This window comes from Pinus tabuliformis, chromosome 4_1 (genome assembly GCF_031772625.1).
Source record: "Pinus tabuliformis cultivar Carrire ecotype Pingquan chromosome 4_1, CPIR1, whole genome shotgun sequence".
Taxonomy (NCBI): domain Eukaryota; kingdom Viridiplantae; phylum Streptophyta; class Pinopsida; order Pinales; family Pinaceae; genus Pinus; species Pinus tabuliformis.
Window position 1 is genome coordinate 593,428,094 of NC_142303.1, and position 23,515 is coordinate 593,451,608.

General features: G+C 38.9%; 1 protein-coding gene across 2 annotated transcripts in view; it reads right to left on the bottom strand.

Annotated features, from left to right (window-relative positions):
* The window catches only part of LOC149177362 (uncharacterized), a 168,581-nt gene that overhangs the window by 108,749 nt on the left and 36,317 nt on the right, over window positions 1-23,515 (bottom strand). For both annotated transcript variants that reach the window (XM_089420103.1, XM_089420102.1), the window contains exons 2-6: window positions 21,478-21,521; window positions 19,940-21,334; window positions 19,806-19,840; window positions 19,417-19,498; window positions 19,147-19,225 (exon numbers count right to left, since the gene is read on the bottom strand). In XM_089420103.1, coding sequence (XP_089276229.1) covers window positions 19,147-19,225; window positions 19,417-19,498; window positions 19,806-19,840; window positions 19,940-21,274 — 1,531 coding nt within the window. In that variant the 5' untranslated portion in view covers window positions 21,275-21,334; window positions 21,478-21,521. The remainder of the gene's footprint in view (window positions 1-19,146; window positions 19,226-19,416; window positions 19,499-19,805; window positions 19,841-19,939; window positions 21,335-21,477; window positions 21,522-23,515) is intronic.

Genomic DNA, 23,515 nt, shown 5'->3' on the forward strand with positions numbered 1-23,515 from the left:
AATCTAGTTGCCCCTAGATTTCTCAACAAAAATCAACCTAATTTCCAATGCACATGTTGCAAGATTCAAATGAACCTAGAAGTAACACCTTAGGTCCAAATTGGGCAAGTGATAACTCGTTGGAATCCTCATGATGTGGCCTAACTCCCTCAAGCAAAACGTTGGACAAAGTTGGTAAGGTGTTTTCTCCATAGGTCAATTTTTGTAACTGGTAAAAACACATGCAAACTGGAACATGGGGGGAAAAAGGTGGAAAATCAAGGTCCATACTTGACATGTAGAGACAAATCATATATATCAAAAGCTACGTAAGAAAAAAAAAATTGAACAAAACCCATATGTTAGATTCCTCAAATCATCAAGAGCGTTAGAGGTCTAGCAAATCACGCATCTAAGTGACATGTGTGGATGGAAGCTAACCATTGGTGACCAAAAGGATGTTAAAGATAGTCAAAAAGTCAAGTTGAACATTATACCTCTTGTGAACACAATCTAGTTGTTTTCTCTCATGAAGGAAATTGGTCCCCTCTTGTGGGTAAATTTTTAATGCAAAAAATTATTATTGTAAAAAATGACTCAGTCTCCAACATGTGGATGACAAGTCAAATAATATTATTTTTGGAAGAGAGTCAAACTAGTCTTTACAAAAAAGGGCATAAAGGCCAAATCCTACTCCCATTAGTGGGTGTTCAACTGTGAAGTCATTTTGATGCCATAATAGAAAACTTTTCATGTGCAAATACTTTGTGGATTGGATTTTCTATTTTCCTTTTTCTCATTGTTGTGCTATAATATTCATCTTCCATGGAATAGACACATCTACTCTTGATTACCACAAAGTTGTTAGGCCAACCCATTAAGGGGCTAACAATCACGTGGAAGGGGAGTTCTAAGCCCAAGCCTTCACCTCACCCTTTGCTAGTGCTAAAGGTATTCAAACCCAGTGACTAGACAATCCCATTTAGGGAGTATCTTCAACAAGGGTAAGATCCTATTAGTGTTATAACTAGTTTAGTGGTTTGAAAAATCTCGAATGATGAGATCTTCATAGCAAAATTGGGGAGCTTGTGTTGATATTCTAGGCTAAATTGGGTAAGATATTCTTGACTCCTCTTTGAATTTCTATTCCAAAGGAAAAGTTGGCTTAGAGGAGATTGTGATCGCAACTTGGCACGTGGACAGTAAGCAAGGCAAAGATAACGTTAATTTTGGGTTAACATGTTCTTTGCTTAGGACAGTTACTTAAATGTTCCATATTAGCCCGTTTATCAATCCATATTATTTCCATTAGAAATCACATAAATCATTATCATATTGACAGTTGTCGAAGAAAGAACATAAATGATAAATGTTGAAGAAAAGCCAAGACAACGAAACACAAGAATATGGCTCAACCCAAGGAAAAACCCCAAGATGTGGAAAACCCTTGATCAATTCTTCTTATTAGTATCGAATGTTTAGCAGAAAGAGAGTACAATAATTCAAAGTCAAGATTGACTTGCCAACTTGAAGATCCAATATCACAGCCCTTAGATAAATAGATGGCCCTATCACAATTGCAATTTTGAAGCAGTCCAATTGTGTTCTCTTAAGTTGGTGTCATACTACTGAAGGATCTTGGCATGGTTAGGGCTATTTGCACTTGCAGTCCATGACGAAGTTACTACAAACTGTCCAATCTGGACAGCCATCCAACTAGCATCCAAGACTACATGAATACATCATATCTAATGATTACAAGTGTTGGAGTTTACTGTTGTAGCTTGTTGCTCCTAGTTAGCGCAAGTGGCACACTACTACAGTCATCACAAATGCACCCAAAATAGCGTTCAACAACTGTGGCCTTTCTTCATGATAATTTGTCCTCCTTCTGCTTCAAATTTGAGCTTGATCCAACCCCCAAACAAGCCTCCACGCCAACCAATATAGGTTTGCACCCCACTTGGGCAGATGCTTACCCTCTCGGCCCACTATTTAGCAAGATGAGGTCTATGGCCTTCTTGAGAAAGGCTCCTTGTAGGGTGCGGCTCACATAGGAGAGAGTTTTCATACCATAAAAACACATCCAAACACACTAGCTCTTCCCTTATGTCGGCGGTCAAACTCAAAGATAACTCAAACCTGCAACAAAGAATAGATATACCCAGAACAGTCCTCAACTAAGCCCAGACTTGCCCCTAATAGGCTCGACCTCCTGCCTAAGGAACCCAGCCTACCAAAGAGCCCATCCATGATGCCAACCTTGCCCTTCCTCCTTCGTTGGAGTCATCTTCCTTCTGCAGCTATCTCAAAGAGAAGAAATATGTGTAGTGGATGATTAAATGATGTTGGAGGACACTCCCTTTTATAGGAGATGGAGAGGGGTTCCACTTGATTAATTTACCCCAAGCCAACCTTGATAAATGGCACGAGTGTGGGATTGATTCAAAAACATATTTTTCCATGGCCAAATTTGATGATCTTTAGGTCAATTTTGGTCCTCTCAAAAAGAGAGAATTCAATGCAATAATCATCTTCATCAAATGAATTGTCTAAAGTGGAGCTTGGCCCTAGTTTCCAATTTTAACACTCCCTCTCAACTAAAGATAATTCCACCTTCCATTCATCCATCATGCCATCTTATTATCATGAATTATCTCTACATCTTGTCTCAACTCTGTTGAACACTGATATAGATAATGAAGAAGAATTGATCGAGAGTGAGTCACAAGACCTTGCCACTCTCCACTGACAAAAGTCAGTCCACATAACCAGGGGTAGAACCCCAATCAAACTTGATCCCAGATCAAGTTGTTGAACACCATGCATCATAGACATAGGGAGTACGGCAGTACACGATGCATCCATCTCTACTGCTATGGTCACTATCCTATTTTCCCAACTCATTGGCTAGAGGAGAAGTACTTCCTTTAAGTCCTGGACTACATCGGTAGGATGTATGTTGGGGCATCCGCAGGAGAAGGTGAACCACTCATCCTTCCCATATGCCATAGGGGAAGGTGAACCACTCACACTACACACACAACAACCACCATAGGGGAAGGTGAACCACTCACCCTATGTGTCATATATCATCATGGGGTATCATAGGGGAAGGTGAACCACTCACCCTATACACAGCGTATTTATAGGGGAAGGTGAACCACTCACCCTATACACAGCGTATTTATAGGGGAAGGTGAACCACTCACCCTATGTTCGCACATAGCATCAAGAAGTACCCCAGGCCCCTAGGAGCTCCCAGAGCTCAATGTTCAGCTGAGACCCTCATAGCAGGGTCTATCCAAACTCCTAGCCTCTCTCTGAAGGAAGATAAACTTAACTTTACCAAGAGGTTTTGTGAGGATTTCAATAACCTATACATCCATCTTGAAATGATAGAGCTTGATTGCTTCTAGTTGTACCATATCCCAAATAAAATGGTACTTGATGCCAATATGCTTGAAGTGGTCGTGGAACATGGATTCTCTGAAAAGTGAATCCCACTTAGATTATTGCAATATACAACAGTGGTTACCAGCACGTGCTCAAATGGCTCACTGAAGAGCTTTCTCAAATAATTTCATAATAAGTCATGCTTGCTACTTTATACATTCAGCCTCAACGGTGCTCCCAAAGCAACAAAATCAAGAAATATGTGCTCTTTCCACCCATCACACTGCCTACCGAGCCAGCATCAGAATATCCATGGAATTGGCAGAGTATCTCCGATCATAGATCATAGAATCACAGAGATATCTCAACAAGCAACTATCAATATATGATGTTCATCCATAGATCGACTCAAAGTCTATATATAGCGAGGCATATGACAGGTGTTTACCAAGAACACCAGGGATCCCACAAGATATATATATATATATATATATATATATATATATATATATATATATATATATATATCCAGACCAACAGCTTCTCCCTCTCATCAAACCTTTAAGTGCAGGAAATAGTGCATCAAGGCTAGGTCTTCCATCTTGACTTTAAAATTCAACTTCCTCTTACATTGATAAATGAGAGGGCAGACATCACCAATAGCTGCATATTTACAATATCCTGTCCATAGCTCCCTCTGAATATAGGGAGAGTGACCTTGACAAAACATAATCAACAAGCTATCTACAACCTGCCCCTTTTCTTATTATTGACCCTTAGGTCCATGTACCAAAGTCATCAATCATAATCATGCAGCTTACATGCATCCTTTAAGCTATATATATCAAGCCATCATCAGAGTCATCATACTCAGTTGTCATGACTTGCCTACATTAATAATCACCGGGCAAGAAAAGTCATTGGGTCATTTTGCCAAGGATTTTATAGCTCCCTCTGAAGCCTTGTTTCAGGTGATCATATGAGCTTCTCATACGAGATATGAGACTTTCCACGAGACAACTGCAACAGCAAACTTCCAGGAAGCTTGCTCCAGGTTAGAGAGGTAAATTCTGAAGAATTGTGATGGTCCTTCTTCAATCAGGGTGAAGAAATCCTCCCATGAGATTTTCCCAAAACAACTGCATTATGCTCTATCGCTAGATAACTGTTACCACTGCATCAAATTACCCAATCCATGAAGAGGAGGGATCCTTTGCATTCAGGCATCCATATTCATAAGACCATACTTCATTTCCAATGACCCACTCAGGGTCTTCTGTTTATCGAGATTGTCAGGACATAGAATCTGTCATGCACTTTCTTCAAAGCACCTTTGTTTTCATGCTCAAAGGCCTGCAATGGGATGCCAAGATCTTATAACTGTTCTTCAAGACTATAGGTGGCTGCAAGGGCTTGCTTCAAGATGCCATGTATTAACTCTCAACAAAAGGGATATCATAGGTCTATCCAACTTCTGATAGGACCTACTGATGTAGTCTGCTTCAAATCTGATTATACGAGAGTTTCTTACGCAACCCTGTTTCAGAGTCCTAGCCCTTATTAGCACTGATCCCAACATCTTCTGCCACACTCTAGAATCTAGATAGTCCAGAGAGAACTCAAGCAATGCATACTATGGCAAATGCATTGGTTGTAGAAGATGAAAAACTGTGAACATTTGTTGTAGCCATGGTGTTCATCACACAGTGCAAATGACTTATTTCACAAGCCAATGGAGGATCCCAACAACTTCTTTGGATTTTCTGATATATAATGAACGGTGAGCAAGAGAGGAGATTTTTGTCATAAAGGAGGGCTGATCATAAAGCAATCTTCAGATGTCCACAAATTCGTACTTCTTCAGGACTGCTTCTTTCAATGAAGCTACTACAGGGTTTCAAGAAATTATTGTATAATGACCATGAAACCCTTACTGCTATCCATCCAGACCCTTTTAACAACTGCTGAAGAGTGTGACTGTAAAATAATGATAAAATCCTTACTGCTTCAGACTGTTGGCAATGATGCCTTTACTGCTGCAAGATGACACTGAACAGCAAGACCCTTTCATACTGTTCAAATGATGAAACCCTAAGGCCTGCTGCAAGATGACCAAACTTGTTTATTGCTGCCAAGAAAGTTGATGTTTCTAACTGTAGATGCCAATGGCTTGTAATACTATTGCTCCAGTCAACGAAACTCTGTGTTAAGTTACCCTTTCAGATTTGACTCTTCTCTTAGGGCCGCAACTTATATGCAAGGAAGCTTCAACACATTATACCACAATGAAACACACCTGTACTAATCTCCGTCCTTGTTTGCAAGAGATTCATGCTCAGGATTAGAACATAGGAGAGTTCAAACAAGAGCATTATATCAATGGTGCCTGCAGCTATAGGACTGCAGCTAGAGTACAATAATTCAAAGTGAAGATTGACTTGCCAATTTGAAGATCCAATATCACAGCCCTTAGATAAATAGATGGCCCTATCACAGTTACAATTCTGAAGCAGTCAAATTGTGTCCTCTTAAGCTGGTGTCATACTGCTGAAGGAGCTTGGTCTGGTTAGGGCTATTTGCAGTCCATCAGGAAGTGTTACTACAAACTGTCCAATCTGGACAGCCATCCAACTAGCATCCAAGACTACACAAATACATCATATATTATGATTACAAGTGTCAGAGTTTACTGTTGTAGCTCGCTGCTCCTAGTTAGGGCAACTGGCACACTGCTACAGTCATCACAAATTCACCCAAAACAGCCTTATACAGCTGCGGCCTTTCTTCATGATAATCTGTCCTCCTTCTGCTTCAAATCCGAGCTTGATTCAGCCCCCAAACAAGCCTCCACACCAACCAAAATAGGTCTGCGGCCCACCTGGGCAGATGCTTAACCTCTCGGCCCACTGTTTAGCAAGATAAGGTCTGTGGCCTTCTTGAGAAGCTCCTTGTAGGTGCGGCTCACCTCAGAGAGTTTTCAAACCATAAAAACACATCCAAACACTCCAGCTCTTCCCTTATGCCTGCAGTCAAACTTAGAGATAACTCAGACCTGCAACAAAGGATAGATATACCCAGAACAGTCCTCAAATGTGCCCAGACTTGCCCCTAGCAGGCTCAGCCTCCTGCCTAAGGAACTCAGCCTATCAAACAGCCCATCCATGACATCAACATTGCCCTTCCTCCGTTGGAGTCATCTTCCTTCTGCGGCCATTTCAGAGAGAAGAAATATGTGTAGTGGATGATCAAATGATGTTGGAGGACACTCACATTATAGGAGATGGAGAGGGGTTCCACTTGATTAATCTACCCCAAGCTGACCTTAATAAATGGCATGTGTGGGCTTGATTCAAAAACATATTTTTCCTTAACCAAATTTGATGATCTTAAGTCGATCTTGGTCCTCTCGAAAAGAGGAATTCAATGCAATAATCATCTTCATCAAATGAGCTGTCTAAAGTGGAATTTGGCCCTAGTTGCCAATTTTAACAGATAAGCCTCACTACAGCAACCACATTTCTTTAAAAAACTCTATCTCTTTACTTTTTTGTCATATAAAAACAAAAAATACAAAAATAGAATAAAATCATAGTTTGTGCATAAATTTAGATCTTGATAGCTAGTAGATCTAATGGTTTAACTATTATATTAATATATATTGCACACCTCAAAATAATTTATCCCCTCATTTTCTGCATTAATATTTTACATTTCATGAGGGTAATGTGAGAAATTTTGCAGATCTGCAATTTATTACAATAGTTTTTCCAGTAGATCAGCTAAATTTATCTTACAAAGGGATATAAACAAGTAATCATCCCGTAAACTCTTTATGTTATTCTAGATTTAATATTATTGCATTATCTTTAAATTTATAGAGTAAAAACAAGTGATTTCCAACCATTTCAAGATTATTTTGCTTGCAGAAAATTTTTATGGGTTTTACCTCATAGGAGAAAATTTAACTCCAAATCACTGCAAGTGATTTCCAGCTTTATACTAGTAGATCTAATATTTTGGAAGGTCTATCTTCATATATTTGCTGCCCAAACCTTTCCACCCATATATCCACCAATCTATGGTGTTCCTATCTTTGTGGGTGGCCCTGAGATGGAAATTTGCTTGCTGTTTTCTGCAATTTTATGCAGATTTAAAGCTACATGACAGCAAGGAAATTAATGAAGTACAACCACTTATCCAAGGTCGAAACAAAGAAAACATCATATAATTGGTAAGCGAAATTGTCACTCTTTTTTTGTGTTAATTTAAAGGTAAATTTAAAGTTTGAGTGATTTTATTTGCTAAACCACACCATTTTTCATTAAATTTTTATTTATAGATCAGTAAGGTGAAATAATTAACTCTTACCTCTTATATATATTAGGCAGTGGTCTAATCAATTTTTGTGGATATACTTGTGTATGCAGGAAAGCCTCCCATAGCTTCTGTAGGAGTTGGGTTAAAAATTAGAGATTCATGCCTTGGTGACAGCAGGCATTGGTCTTGTGTAGTACTCCCTAGCACTTCGTCAGGAACTTGATGAGATCAGTAACATCTGTTAGTGTCATTGCCAAAGAACAAAGCCGTTTGGCCCAATTTCCCAACAACATCACCTTGGTATGTTTTTCTTATTTGTGCTTTGGTGAGATTATTAGTATTAAGGCTAACCTTGCAGGATCTCACCTAGTGAATCCACTTAAACAAAAATAAAAAGGTACAACGCAAGAAGCAACTTTTCAAAGATAAGAATTGAAGTAAATATTGACAACTCCACAATAATGATAATTCTAAGATTGGTAAGCAAATTTTGAGCTCAAGGAGTCATCATCCTATATATTTGAAATACGGATTCAATAAAACATTATCTTTTGATTTTTTATTTGTTCCTTTGGATTTATCATGCATTCTGAGATATCCTCATTCTCCCATTGTTCTCATGCTTAGTCATGTCCCTAAATTTAATAGTAATCAATGGTTATCTCCAAATTTCTTAGTCTTTTATGAATTTATTTTTTAGATACCAATATGGTTTTTCAATATGACTTGATGAAAGCTTTTGCATGGGAAATGCAATGATATGGAGTATTGAAATGGTATTGCAGCTTTGAGCCCAAAGAGATAAAATCATTCCCTCAATGCATGAAAAGTTTTCAGAGGCGATGAATCTAGGTTGAAGATATTTGTCTTCAATGACATGCAAGCAAAAATGCAAGATTATTGACGTGATTATAAAATTTGATGAGCATCCCCCAAATGACTCCTATGGAAATAAAATGGAATGAAGATGCACTCAATTTCTTGTCAGACTATGTTAAACAAGATATGGTGAGCCTTGTATGCAAAAGCTCAAAGAAACAATTATTCCAGATCCCATCACTCTGCTAACACAATAGATGGAGGAATTACAAATGACCATAACTAAGAATCAGAGTGGAATGCAGCAAAGGCTCTTAGAGCTGGAAAAAGATTAAGTAAAGAAGAAGAAGAAGATATCCATGAAGAGGTCCATCCATCTCCTCTCTCCCATGAGCCAGAAAACAACGATGGATTGATGTCCTATTTGAAAAGCCTTAATGATATGTGTGAGGCAAGCAGCAAAGAAGACCTAGTTGAAGAGTAAAATCAAGAGATCATGAGTGTCCATCTCAAGAATGAAGAAGCTAATGAAAAGAGCATGACATAACCACATCTGAAACCATGTCAGAGCAAGAAATTGCTCATTTATCATTAAGTTCTCAAAGAACTCGGTGACAAAAGAGACCTTACAATAGAGTTGAGTGTGTCAGCTCAAGGGGAGAACAGTAGTGAAAAGTCCCATCTCATTGAGGAGCACAAAGTGGTGGAACTAAAAGAAGATACTTCTACTTGTACGGATAAAGATAAAAACTCAACAGTAGAGAGCAATGAAAAAGAATATTCTATTTCTTCCAACAGGAATCAAGAAATAATTGAAGAATAAGAATATGAGGAAAGCCTTGATGTCAGGATTATTCAAGAACACACCCTCCCCCATTTCAATAAAAGCACAAGTTCAACAGGCTACACTCCTTTCCAAGTAATTGATCTTTAAGACACATCCCCTATTGATTTGAAAGAGGAAAATTTAGTAAAGAAGCATACTTTTGAAGAGGATGGGGCCACAAAGAGCTTGAGCCTATTGATGCATTCCTCAAGGTTGATAGATATAAATGGAATTTGAGCTATTCTTTCTTCACCAGTGAGCCTATATATGACACAGCCACTAAGAGATGTCAGATTGCAAAATTTTGGCTGCATGAGCAGCCAAGTTATTTCATGGATTATGAGCAACCATTTCAATTCATACAAGAGCAAGAATACGTACGGCTGCAAGAAAGGGGATTTCCATGTCTAATATACAACAGAAATTGTTCAACCACAGATGTCCTTGATATGTGGTTTTCAAGTGAGTAAATATCTATTTGACAGAAAGGATATGAACCTTGCAATGGTAGGCAAGCCACAAAATTTTCAATTCCAGACATATTTCATGAGCTCTCAGACTTTGCTCATCATATTTGGGTGTATATGATTAGGGGCAACCAGGGAGGACAATAGCCTTATGCCTACAAGAAGAAGGATCGTCATATTAGTCAAATAAATTTGTGGACTGAAGAAGCTTGCGGTAATACAAGTGAACCTTGGCACTTCCTCAATTTTCTTCCACGTGATGAAGATTCCACCCCAAATTTAGTACAAACAATGAAGTTATGAAAGACATCCACTATAGATTTGACATTTCACTATTCTTTTTGATAGCCAATTACAAAGGTGAATGTGAGCTAAAGATAAATTCATTTGCCGGTTACAATGGATATTTGATTTCACTTCTAGATTAGAGTAGGATAGAATGAATAAGCTTTCTATTATGAGCATTAGATTAGTTTTAGATGTTTTCTTTTCATTTACCGCAACTTCCTTTTTTGCACAGTGCCAAATTTTGTTTGTGTGATTTAATTTCAATGACTATCATTTATGCATTTCAATTTTGATTTATTTCTCTAACGAAGGGATAAGACCTCAAGTCCTATTCCCTCCCTTCTATTTAATGCAAAATCTTGTGAGATTGTTTCAGGTTACAAGTGGAGACTCTAGGGTTCTCACATCCTCCCAAGTGAGCATGTGTCCCACAGTTGGAGCCAACTATTACCCCTCATTTCAGCAGGGGTACATTCAATCATTTTCAATTTTGACAATACCATTGTAAGTCTGAAAAGATTCAATTCAAAATCCTTATAGACCATGTGAGATTATGTATTATCGTATTCGAGGCCTATTATGGTTGACCATGCACGGTCCTCATAGAATCCACTCTTAAAGCCTTTCATCCTAGATAGTATAGAAGGGCATAGGATGGATCTCCTTGGACACATGGTTTAAAGAAGCCATTGTTTCTGTAGGGGTGTTTGCAGCTGTAAGGCCACTCCAACCCATGTCTTGCACACATGCCTTTTCCACATGGCATGTGTAACAGAGCATGTATGCATCTTTTCAGCCATGGTACAATTTATTTTAATTTCTCAACATGGCAGTGTCACAGTTCACAACATTCCATGTTTATAGCGCATAGCATGAATCCCAATGCAACAGGCTCTCAAGACCAAAATTCAACAATGGCTCAAAATGTTCATCAATAAGCATATTCAACATGCCATTTTGAAATTTTGGCGAAAATAGGATATTTCCAACAAAATCACTCCTCAAAGGTAGTCGGACTCTCTCTCCTAGCCACATGGGGGATAACAATGGCCAAAGGAAGGTCATTCCTTGACATGCACGGACAAACTTTACGTCAAAGTTGAAGTAAATCATGCTCCAAACAAAACCATAATGCCAAAATCCATCAAATCAAGCACAACATTACAATGCAAGAAAAATTCAACCTTATTTCTAGCACACATGTAGCAAGATTCAAGTGGACCGAATGGCAACATCATAGGTCCAAATTGAGCATGTGATAGCTCATCGTTATCCTTATGACATGGCCCACCTCTCTCAAGCAAAACACTAGACAAAGTTGGGAGGGTATTTTCTCCATAAGGCGGTTTTTAGAATTGAAAAACACATGCAAATCAGCACATGTGGGCAAAAAGAGGCAAATCAAGGATAATACTTGACATGCAGAGACAAATTTTATGTCAAAAGTTGTGTAAATTTTCTTCTAGACAAAACTCAGGTGTTAGATTCCTCAAATCATCAAGGGCATTGGAGATCTAGCAAATCACCCATCCAAGCCACAAAGTGGAAAAGAATCGTTGGTGGTCAAGAGGACATTGAAGGACAAAAGTCAAGTTAAACATTGGGCCTTTTGTGGACACAAACTAGCTATTTTCTCTCGTCAAGCAAATCGACCCCCTCTTGTGGGTAAATTTTTAATGCAAAAATTATTGTAAAAGTTGGCTTAGTATTTAAGATGTGGATGACAAGTTAATATTATTTTGGGAGAGAGTCAAACTAACCATTATCTAGCCATTACAAGAAAGGTTATAAAAGAATAGATGTTCCTCCAATTAGCTTGAACTATGAGGTAATTTTGATGGCATAATAAAAACTTTTCATGTGCAAATACTTTGGGTGGACTGAATTTCTATGCTCATTTTTCTGTGTTGTGCTATAATATTTATTTTTATCGAGCTTTCTCGGGAATTATAAAAAGAGATCTGATTAAAATGCTCAAATGGGTCCAGCGGAAAGCCAAAATCGGTGGTTACACCAATGCCACACATTTAGCCCTCATTCCCAAAGAAAATTGACCTTCTTCTTTTAGTCGATTCCATCCCATCTCCCTTTGCAACTCGTCCTACAAGGTCCTAACAAAAACTCTTGCCTCTCGCCTCAAATCCTTTCTCCCTTCTCTCATTTCTGAAAACCAAGGGGGTTTTTTGGCCAATAGACAAATTACAAACTCTATCCTCCTCGTCCAAGAAGCTGTTCACTCAAGCCAAATTAGGAATGAGAAAGGATTTGTCCTTAAACTTGATTTAGCCAATTCCTTTGATAGAGTAAGGCACACCTATCTTTTAGCCGTTTTAAAAAAGATGGGATTAATCTCATCAAAGCTTGCATCTCCAGGCCCTGGATCTCTCCTCTTGTTAATGGACGACCTGGAACTGCTTTTCATTCTTCGCAGGGTCTTAGGCAAGGTTGCCTTCTTTCACCTTACCTCTTCATTCTGATCGCTGAATCCTTCAGCAAAGCGCTAGACTTCAAGCGGAGAGTTGATCTCGTCACTGGAATAAAATTTGGGAATGGTGTAAAGAACATTAACCACTCTTAATTCGTCAATGACACTCTTTTACTTGGAGGAGCATCCACGATAATAGCCCGGCAATTTAAGTTTCTGCTGGACAAATACATGAGGTATTCGGGTGGTCAAGTCAATCAACGGAAAAGTTGTATTTATGGATGGAACACTTCAGCACAGGTTCTGCACAGCATAGCCACTATCCTTGGGGTCTCCTGTAATTATGAATGGTCACATTTCACTTACCTGGGCCTGCCAATAAGTATAGGTCCCTTGAAGGCGAAAGTTTGGGACACAGTTATTGACAAGATGAAGAGAAAGGTGCAGCGTTGGGGTCCATCTGGCTCAACTCAGCTCGCTGCCTCATCCTTCTCAAATCAGGTATCTCCTCCCTACCTCTACATCAATTTTCTCTTCTTCAAGCTCCAGCCTCTTTCTACTACAAATGGAAGTCATCCTCCACCAATTCCTTTAGCAAAGAGGGAAAAATGACAAAAAGAAATTCAATTTAGTTAGCTAGAAGCAAGTCATCCAATCTCAAGACAGAGGTGGTCTTGGGATTAGATCCCCCAAATTTCTTAACCTTGCCTTTGGAGGCAAGATTGTCTGGAGGCTTATCACTGGTCTCTCGGCTTGGTGGAAACGAGTGTTGGAGGTCAAATACCTAAATTTCCCAAGGCAGCGGCTCCTTGATCAGGATATCCCTATCAGAGACTCTTCCAAAATTTGGCGTCTATGTAAAAAAGCAATTCCTCTCATGATCCAGAATATCTCCAAAGTTCCCAAAGGAGGTGCTAATATCAATATTGGATCAGACAAAATAATGGGCAGGCAACCATTAAACAGCCATGCTGGAGTCATTCCCATTCTCACCTATTTTAATAGTATAGGAATTCACCACCTAGACCAAATCTCTCTGTGGGACAACCACTCCAATTTATGGTCAGGATGGACATTCCCAACCATTCCTGTTCATCTCATGGCCAGTCTTCAAGCTCTTCAATACCATTTGCACGGTATAGCTCCAATTAAAAAGAATGAACCTGATGGCTTTCGCTGGGACCTGTCAAGCTCAAAGTATACTGTTCAATTTGCTCACTAGTACATTTGCAACAGCCATTAGCCCATGTCCACTTAGAACCGTTGGAAAATGGTTTGGAAATCTGAAGCTCTGCCCAAAATTAAATTCTTTCTGTGGACCCTTCTGAAAGGGAAAATACTCACTGTTGATAACCTTCGAAAGTAGGGTATTATTGGTCCTTCACGTTGTCCTAACTGTCAATCTGACGAAGAATCTATACAGCATCTTTTCATTACCTGCCCTTTTGCTAAAGTCTGCTGGAGAAGTATATCCCATAACAATCACATCCCTTGGAGTGATCAGGACTCCATAGGAGAGGTTATTCAACAATGGAGGAAAAATTACCCTTGGAAGCAAAGAAAACACAACACAGTAAAAAGGGTCTGGGACACCCTACCCCTCACTATTTTATGGTCTATCTGGCTCGCCAGAAACCGTAAAGTTTTTAAGGACAAGGACACAATCACTAGGAATCTATGCAACAAAGCAAGGAGTCTTGCTTTGGAAACTATTTCAGTCAAAAACTGTAGAAGCATAGACATCACCGATCTTAATGTGGAAGAGCGAATTTTCATTGGCTATATACTGAACAGAAATAATAGTAATCAGGTTGAGGCCACCACCAACAGTAGGCAAAGTAAAATGTATTACAGTTGGAAAATCCGTCTTAAGGAGGAAGAATTTGCTACATGGCTTAAAAACTGCAACACTTATTATCTTTTTTTCGACAGTGCCTCGAAATCGAATCCTGGGATTGCTGGAGCAGGTGGAGTGATTTGCAATGCCAATGGAGATTGTATGGTCTCATATGAATGGGGGCTCGGGCACCTTTCCAACAACAGGGCTGAGGCTTTAGCCCTGTATCAAGGCCTCATTCAGCTCAGCAAGCTCGGTATAGACACAACTCACATCTTTGGAGATTCAGTAGTTGTTATTGGCCTCATGGCCCAAAACAAAGATTCACCCAACGTCCTTCTCCATCAGTCCATCAGCAGGTGCAAATATTTGAGCCAGTCCTTCATCACTCTGACCTTCCGTCACATCCTTCGTACATTCAACAAGGATGCCGACCTTCTTGCCAACAGGGCATGCAATAGAGCACTGGGCAGCCTACGTTGCAATAATGAGGAATCTCATCAATATCTGCCATGACACCGAACCTCCTCTGTTCTTTCCAAGTCCTCAAATCAGAAATCCCTGACACTTGGAACTGGTTCAAGATCCTCATGATCCATGTCCAAGACTCTATCTGCTCGATGATCCGCCTTCTCTCAGAAAATACATTCCCCTCTTTTGCAAACATGAAACCCGTCGGCTTATCTCATTTCATGACTCCTGTTCCGCACTCGTTGTCTCCCTCCCGTGACTCCTCCTCCCTGCTTAATCCTCTGCGCCTCCCATCTTATTTATTCGCACTCCTCTCATCCCCTTCTCATTCTGTCCTCAGGTCTTCCAGAGCTTTCCTCCCGTTGGTTTTTTCTTCTGCCGATCTAAAGGAACAGCACCTATGGTTTCTGCTGTTCCCTTTTCCCGAAGGAACGGCAGAAAAGGAACAGCAGAAAAGGAACAACAAAAAAAACGGAACAGCAGAAAAGGAACAACAGAAAAAACGGAACAGCAGAAAAGGAACAGCAGAAAAGAAAAATGCAGCTTCAACAAGTTCGTCAAGCTTGAAGCAAGTCGGCGCCGACGACAAACCTGAAGAGTCCACTGCTCGACACATCAGCCACAGTAATATAGATTGATATGCTTTGTAAATGCTGTTATTTATTACTGCAGTTTGTTAGGATTTACCTTTGGTCTTTGGTTTTTAGAAGCCCAAAAGGCAGGATTAAGGAGGAATTTTGTTTAAGTTGTAACTCCTTCTTCCCTAGCTCTTCTTGGCACCTCAGCATGTATTTCAGGAGCTCAGTCTCCCTCTTTTTTTCAGATTTATAATAGCAACCGAATTTGTCAAAAAAAATATATATATATATATATATATTTTATTTCACGAGAATATTGTAAGAAGCTTTCCAAATCTGCAATTTATTACAGCGAATCCAGTAAATTTACCATACAAAGTGACATAAACATATAAATTATCATCTCTTAAACCTTTTATGTTATTCCAAATTTAATATTAATGCATTATCTTTAAATTCCTGAAGTAAAAACAAGTGATTTCCTATGAAACCGAATTCGTCCAAAACAGACCACGTGCCCGAATCCCACAAATCCGACACAATTCGACGGGAATTCGAATCCTAAAATGGGACACCACATGTCCTAACAGGACACCATCGAATCCCGGTCGTGTCCCGTTAGGACACTTTGTGTCCTGATTTTGGGATTTGAATCCCAAAAAAGTGAGGGTTTATGAGGTTTATGAGGGAGGGTTTATGAGGTTTATCAGAGTTTATGAGGTTTGTGAGGGTTTATGAGGCTTATGAGGTTTGTGAGTGTTTATGCAGATATTTGAATTTTGTATGTACTATGCATGCTATAATGTTACTAACCTACTTTGTAAACAGTGAAACTAACATCTAGATGAAGATCTATGTTTGAAATCAATGAATTTGTATCATTAATGAGAATTTGTGTAAGAAATATCTAATTTTTAATATATATATATATATATATATATATATATATATAACAAATCCTATGTGTCATGTTCCAGGGGGTCAACATGTCCGAATCCGACACTCGAATCCCCATATCCTACAAATCTCGAATCTCCGTGTTAGGTTACTTAGGTGATTTCTAGTCATTACAAGCTTATTTCTTTGTTCGATATTTTCCTGGGTTTTAGCTCAGAGGGGAATTTAACCTCAAATCATTACAAATGATTTCCAGCTTTATAATTGCAGATCTAAGGTTTTAGGCTATCAATATATCTTCATATATTTGCTGCCCAAACCTTTCCACCCATAGAACCACCAATCTAAGGTGTTTCTACCTTTGAGGGTGGCCCTAAGAGGGCAATTAGCTTGCTGTTTTCTACACTTTTCTGCAGATTTGCAGCTACATGGCAGCCAGGACATTAATGAAGTACAACCACTTATCAAATGACAGAACAAGGAAAAAATCATATACTTCATAAGGGTAATTATCAGTCTTTCTTTGCGTTAATTTAGAGGTAAAAATCCTAAATTTTGAGTGACTTTATCATTTCTACATATAATTTTTATTTATAGATCAGTAAGGTTAAATAATTAACTCCTACCTCTACCTTAGGTACATATATTAGACACAAGTCTAACCATTTTTGGTAGAGAAACTTGTGTATGTAGGGAATCCTCCCATAGTCTTTGATAGGAGTTGGACTTAAAGAGTGGAAACTTGTGCCGAGGTGACAGTGGGAACTGGTCCTATGTGGTACTACCTAGCACCTCGTGAAGACGTTGACAAGAACACTAAAACAGTTTGTAACAAGTACTATACTTGAAGACTTTCCCCATTCACTGTTTTGCTAGTGCTCAAATTCCAAATACCTCTCTTAATGTCTCCCAAGTTAAGTAAGTGGCATAAAATAGAGGAGAAGGAACAAGAACTAAGGGTTGAGTCTGTAAGGTGGCATGAGAGACCAAGCCTAGCAATCAATGTCCAAGGGAAGAGTCACTTTCTTCCTAAGAAGAATATACGAAAAGGTTTTTGAGAACGTGTGGAGGACCAAAAGAAGCTCATATCTCCTATAAGCAAGAAAGACTTGTTTCTTATGCTGAAGGGGACATGGATACTCTCTATGCACAAACAGAACAGAGCGTGGATCATTGGTGAAAACAAAGCAGAGGACTCTATGCATAGTCTTGAATTTTTAATCACACCAGTGATTCATGTGACATTTACAATGTTGGGTGGGAAAGTTTTCTATCGAAGATAGTGTGGGGGTGTGAACCTACGGCAGCTTCCCAAAGGATCTTCAATAACAGGCTGTATCTGGAAGTGGTAGTGATGAAGGTACAAGAGCAGGAAAAAATTAGGATAAATTGGAAGAAGTGTACAACATGGTCATCAACGTACCTGATGTCAAAGTGAACCATAATATGCTGATTGTCGTAAGATCTTGGGAAGGGGGGATTGAGGGAAAGGGGATCTCCAAGAGAGTAAAGTAAAGGCATGGTCCACAATAGGGAGTGGCTGGAAAACAAAAAGAGAATCTAGATCGAGGGGATAAAGGTCTTGTCATAGCCAGAACATAATCAACCACACAAGCCATGTCAGTGTGAGGAAAGCAAATGCAATTGTTGGTAGTCCACGTGGAAAGGCAAAAACATCATCATTGTAATAAAATTACAGATACACCATGCAACTAAGTTGTTCTGATAGATAAGAAGGGAGCATTGTAGCTGGTTACCTTAATGTCTCAAAGGTATCAATGGTTGGAAATTAAACCCATAAAAGGTTTTTAGGTCAGATTGTGGTTTGGAGCAAACAAAATCCCCTAACAACAGTTGGACCAGGTGATGGAGTAACTCTTAAGTTGAGGGGTGTAATAAACAGGCCAATGCAATCAGTTTTGGGACAGGGATCAAGTTTCGACATCAGATGTATCTCACCTCTAAGGAGGGATGAAGATGACAGGATTTGAATTCTCGTTGATTAAACCTTTGTAGAAGACAAAAAAAGGTTTCATTTTCAGCAGATGATCTTGAAAGATGTTGACTGCCTTTTCTTGGAGCTTTTGTTTAAAAGGGGGAGATGTTAATAGTAGGTCAAGTGGTTAGCTGTTAAACTTGAGAGGTGATGTAATGGGAGATGATTTGACTTATATGTGGGTAGTGTATCTCGAGTTCCCAATTATGTATTTGCCACAGCATTTACCAAAAAATGACATTTATTTTATTTTAGTGAATGTTTCATATGAAACGCCATCAAACTCAGCAAACAACTTAACTTCCAGGGTGTTTTTCTACCAGAGTTTGAACTTCTCACCATATATGATGTACAAGCCTTGAAATTTCTACAGTACCATCACAAGAATTATATGCTAAAAATTGCATGTACAAAACCCCTAGAATCACTTTATCTATAAGGTACAAATTTCCAGCCTTAAGTAAAAGTTCAGTATACTATTGCCAATTTCGTTACTTGATAAACTACACAGGATCTTGTAGACACAACCCCAATAAGAGGGTTTCAATTGCCTTTATTAGAAGGAAGATGATGTATGTGTTATAGTCTCTCTCCTCCCCCACCCAACCACCCCAGAAAACCAAAAAAACATATACACCCCCGACCTGTATGTTATGTGATTTATTAGGGAATGGATAATGCATAAGTGACTACCCCATTGAAGGCTTTCATGAAAGCATATCATAGATTCCAATGGGAAACAATAGACACTTCAACTCCATTAGATTTTCTCTTACTAGAGACACAGTAGACATGATCTAGGACATACAGAAAAAAGCCAGCACAGATAATAATTTAATTCAAAGACTACCTTGATGAGGATGAGTCAACTTTCCCCGCTTGGCAGACACCTCTGCACGATGGTCAGTTGTCATCTTCAATAGAACCTCCTGAAAATTAACAAAAATAAAGTGACCCACATCAATATCTTTAGACAAGAATATTCACCTTAAAGAATGGAACCAATATAATTCAAATACATATCCTTCTTCTATCACAGCAATACACCAATACTTGTCTCATATAGCATTGAAATAGGAGATAATTCAGAGAAAAAAAAATAATGAAATTAACTTCTCACCTTCAAAGCTTTGGAGTCATGGCGCTCTGATAATATATCTGTTTCATCTTTTTCCATGCTTTCATGCCCTCTCCTCTCTTGTCTGCATTAGAGTGCACAAAACAGTATAAAACTTTTGAAAATCTCATACAAAAAGTTAAGCTTACTGAAAGTTATAGTAATTTATATAAAGTAAATATTTTCTTTTCTTTTCTTGTAAAATACTTCTTATATTTACATCAAGAGAAAATAAAAAACATAAGTGTGCATACAATGGTATTTCCTCTTCCTAAAAGCAACAAGAACAGCAATAAAATCTTAGCAATGAGCTTTGAAGGAATTCAAAAATTTCTGTCATATCATTATAAGAAATGACATCTTATGTCACAGTCGTGCAAAGTAGAACCGACCTTTGTTGCCTGATAATCTGTTGTGTTGCTGTCTCCTGGTCATGCCCAGAGATAAGGATGAATCCAAATCAAGCTCAACATCAACTGAAGGAAATCAAAGAAATGTGTTATTCATTCACCAGTGATTACTTTACCTGTTCCCGCAAAACTGCTTCCTGCACTGCATTTTCAATGTTGTCTGCATCCCTAGCATGCAATCTCTTAGTGGAAGCTGTAAATGCATTACCATTTTCAGCAGGAGAAAATGAATTACCATTATCAACAGGAGACATAGAGACTCCTTGAGATATGCCAGAAGCATGTTCTGAAGGCTTTACATTTCCTTTAGCACTCTGTTCTTCACCTTTATTTTGTTCTGGTTCTGAATCCCAGCGTGATTTTCGCTTATTTTCACGTTGAACTTTTTTCGGTTCACACCTAATGCTTTGTTCCGATACTTTTTCAAGTGTCTGTTTTGCGTTCTGCTGTTGTGGCAACGAGGGTTGATCTTGGAAAGGCTTCTGCAGATCTTGTGACTGTCCATGCTCATTATTTTCTTGCAATTGAGAAGTGATACTTTCCCGCAAAGGATTTGATTGATATTGCACAGTTTGGCTTGACATTTGCTCTGGAGGCACCTGGTTTGTTACTAATTGCTGAGGTGACTGACTTGGTATCTGTCCAACATTCATTGCCCATGATTTTCCATAAGGAGGAGGTCCACCAGATGCACTTGGTGAATAAGGAGGCATTCCTCCTTGAGTCTGCCCTTGCTGCGAAAAATGAGGTGGTTGTCTAGAATTGTATCCAGAAGGATATGATCCGTATCCATTGATAGCATGAGTTGAAGGCAATGAATGGTTAGGCATCTGTTGCCATACTTGAGCTTGAGTGAATGGGCCAAGTTGTGCAGCATCTGCTTGAGGTCGAAACTGAGGTCGGGGAAGACCTGGTCGAACTGGCCCATAAGCAGAATTTGGAGGCTGTCCTGCACTGTTAGGCCAAGGCAATGTTGATGGCTGAAAAGGTGGCTGAGAGTGATTTCCTAGTTGAGTATTTTGGGACTCTGCATTCGGCTGTATTGCAGAAGGAAGCTGTCCTGAATTTGGTTGTAAAGATGGAGGCAAAGGAAGCTGTCCTGAATTTGGTTGTAAAGATGAAGGAGGCAAAGGAAGCTGTCCTGAATTTGGTTGTAAAGATGAAGGAGGCAAAGGAAGCTGTCCCGAATTTGGTTGGAAACATGGAGGAGGTAACTGACTTTGAACTCTTTGCTGCTGTGGAAAAGGTACTGGCTGTGTGGTATTTACTTGGGAATATGACAAGCATGGAGGAAGATTTTGAGAAGATTGTCCTGGAGACCATTGAGAAATTTGTTGTGGATGAGTAATGGGAGCATTGAGAGAAACTGAACATGGTGGGAGTGAAGGAGGAGATAATGTAACTCCAGGAGGAGAAGGCTGTGTGTTATTTTCATCTATTGAAGCACTCATAGAAGAAGACTTGGATGCTGACAGAGCAGTCACGTCTGTTCCCCACTGATTGATGGTATTCTGTTCAAATGAAAGAAGACATTGACGAGCATCAAACAAGTCAAGAGCATTCAAGCAAAACAAATTACAGTCCTGTCCTGATGAGTTGGCCGTAATAAAAAGGAAAAAGCTTTTAACTTTCTATACACTAGGTTCATACTTACCTTTGATTGTAGCTGGTAGCTCTCATATAGAATTTGAAAATTTTCTGCAACATAAATTAAGTCTATCAGTATTTAAACTTCCTTGCCAGGAACCAAAATCATGAATCAAACTTAATAACAAAAGAAATCTGAGCAATGCTGACTTCTTCTGATAGAACTACATGCGTTTTTTCACATGTTACAGATCTGACACTATATTTGGAAGGAACCAGCTGCATTATTGCTCTAGGAACCAACCTAAAAGCTACATACTTTATCTTTAGATAGACTGTAGATAAGGCTAAGACTTTGCAGAAGACAATGACAATACTGCAAAAAATGGTGTTACAAAACATTCTATAGCGATGCAATACGAAAGTTGGACCAGACATTGAACAGTGCAACCAAAGCTTAAGAGATGTGGTTGTTATTGTGTAAAACCTGAACAATGAGCTGAAGTGTGTTATGAACATAAATATGTATTAAATAAATATAAATAATAATGATAATAATAATCAATATGTCCCAAAGGACATGACACTTTAAGAATGGTCACTCCCACTTAGGTATATATATGGAACCCCAATTGTACTTTGATCATCATATTTTTCTACTATCAATTACTTATATACTATTTATATATTGTCCACATGGATTTCTTTATATTCCAGACTTTCTGAAGTTTGTGTGCGACAACAAACTTTGTTCGTATCATTTGGTATCAGAGCTTCATTATCCAGCCATTGGTCACATAAAAATTTTGGGGTCAACCTATTCTCAAGGTCATTGACCACATTTAGGCTTTTGGCAATTGAAGACCATTGCCAAAGAGCGATCCATCCAAAGTAAATCTTTGTTCTTTCAGGAATCTTGTTTCTTGAACGTCTGCTTGAATGATGAGTATGTTAACCACAATGCTCAATCAAAACATTGATCTTTCACATGGCCAACCCAATCACAACATTGGCATTTGACAAATAGTCTTAGTGGTTGTGGAAGAGGAGCAAGCGAAGATGAACCATCCTAAAGAAACCCATCACTCTGAAATTGGATGGGTTTAGAATAGTCTGGAATGTGAAAGGACACATCCTTTTCATATCTGAGACCAGTTATGTTCTTGTTGTTGATAAGTTTTTCCCAAGGCCTGATGATGAGGTTGGGAAGCACAAGCTGAACCTCTGCATCTTCATATAAATCTGCTCCTGAAATGGCCTCACTGATCTCATCAGTTTCTGCCATCTGGCTATTGATGGGAGTCAACTTCAAACAAAGAATTGTTCTGAACAAAAACCAGTTCAAAATGATAACTCTTCTATTGTAGCTCATCTTGTTGTAGTTGTGACTCAAGTTGGCAAACAATAATGCATGTAATTTGTACAAAACATGCAACACCAGTTTAAAAGAGCTTCCAACATTAAACTATCCAGAAAACCTAACCATGTTAAGGTACAACTCACTCAACAGGCTCATTAAAAAATCACTTGCACTAATCATTTACTTTCTTTACTTCTTTTAAAAAGTCGTTGCCCAAGAGATCTCCACATTTTAGCTTGCTGCACAGATATATTGATTCTCCAAAGAACATAGGCAGACATACTCACGACGCTTGGAATTGAGTGCATGTAGCACAGTAAATTCTCAGCCTTGAAATGGCATGAACCCAACGCAATGAAGGTGTCTTAGTAGGCAGATTTGTCATTTTTTCACTGGAAAAAAAAAATGAAAATCCACCACACGAGAGACTACCAGAAATTCATATTCCCCTTCTTCCAATCAGATGTATAGAGCTATAGAAGCAGAGAAGTACGCAAATGGTACCAATCAAGCACTTTATGCAGCGCTTTCCGACCATTACGCTGTTATGATGTACATGCGGCCTATGGAATAGGTGATCAACAAGGCCAGGTTCACAGATTTGGGCACAGGCAGTGCTGCCACAACAATGGCATATGCCAAGCAGTTCTGCGGATTGCTTGCAAACTCGTGAATCTTGTCGATTTCAAAAAAGATGATAAAGGAAATTTAGCCTCATTGATAACAGAAGGCTCAAATACCCTTT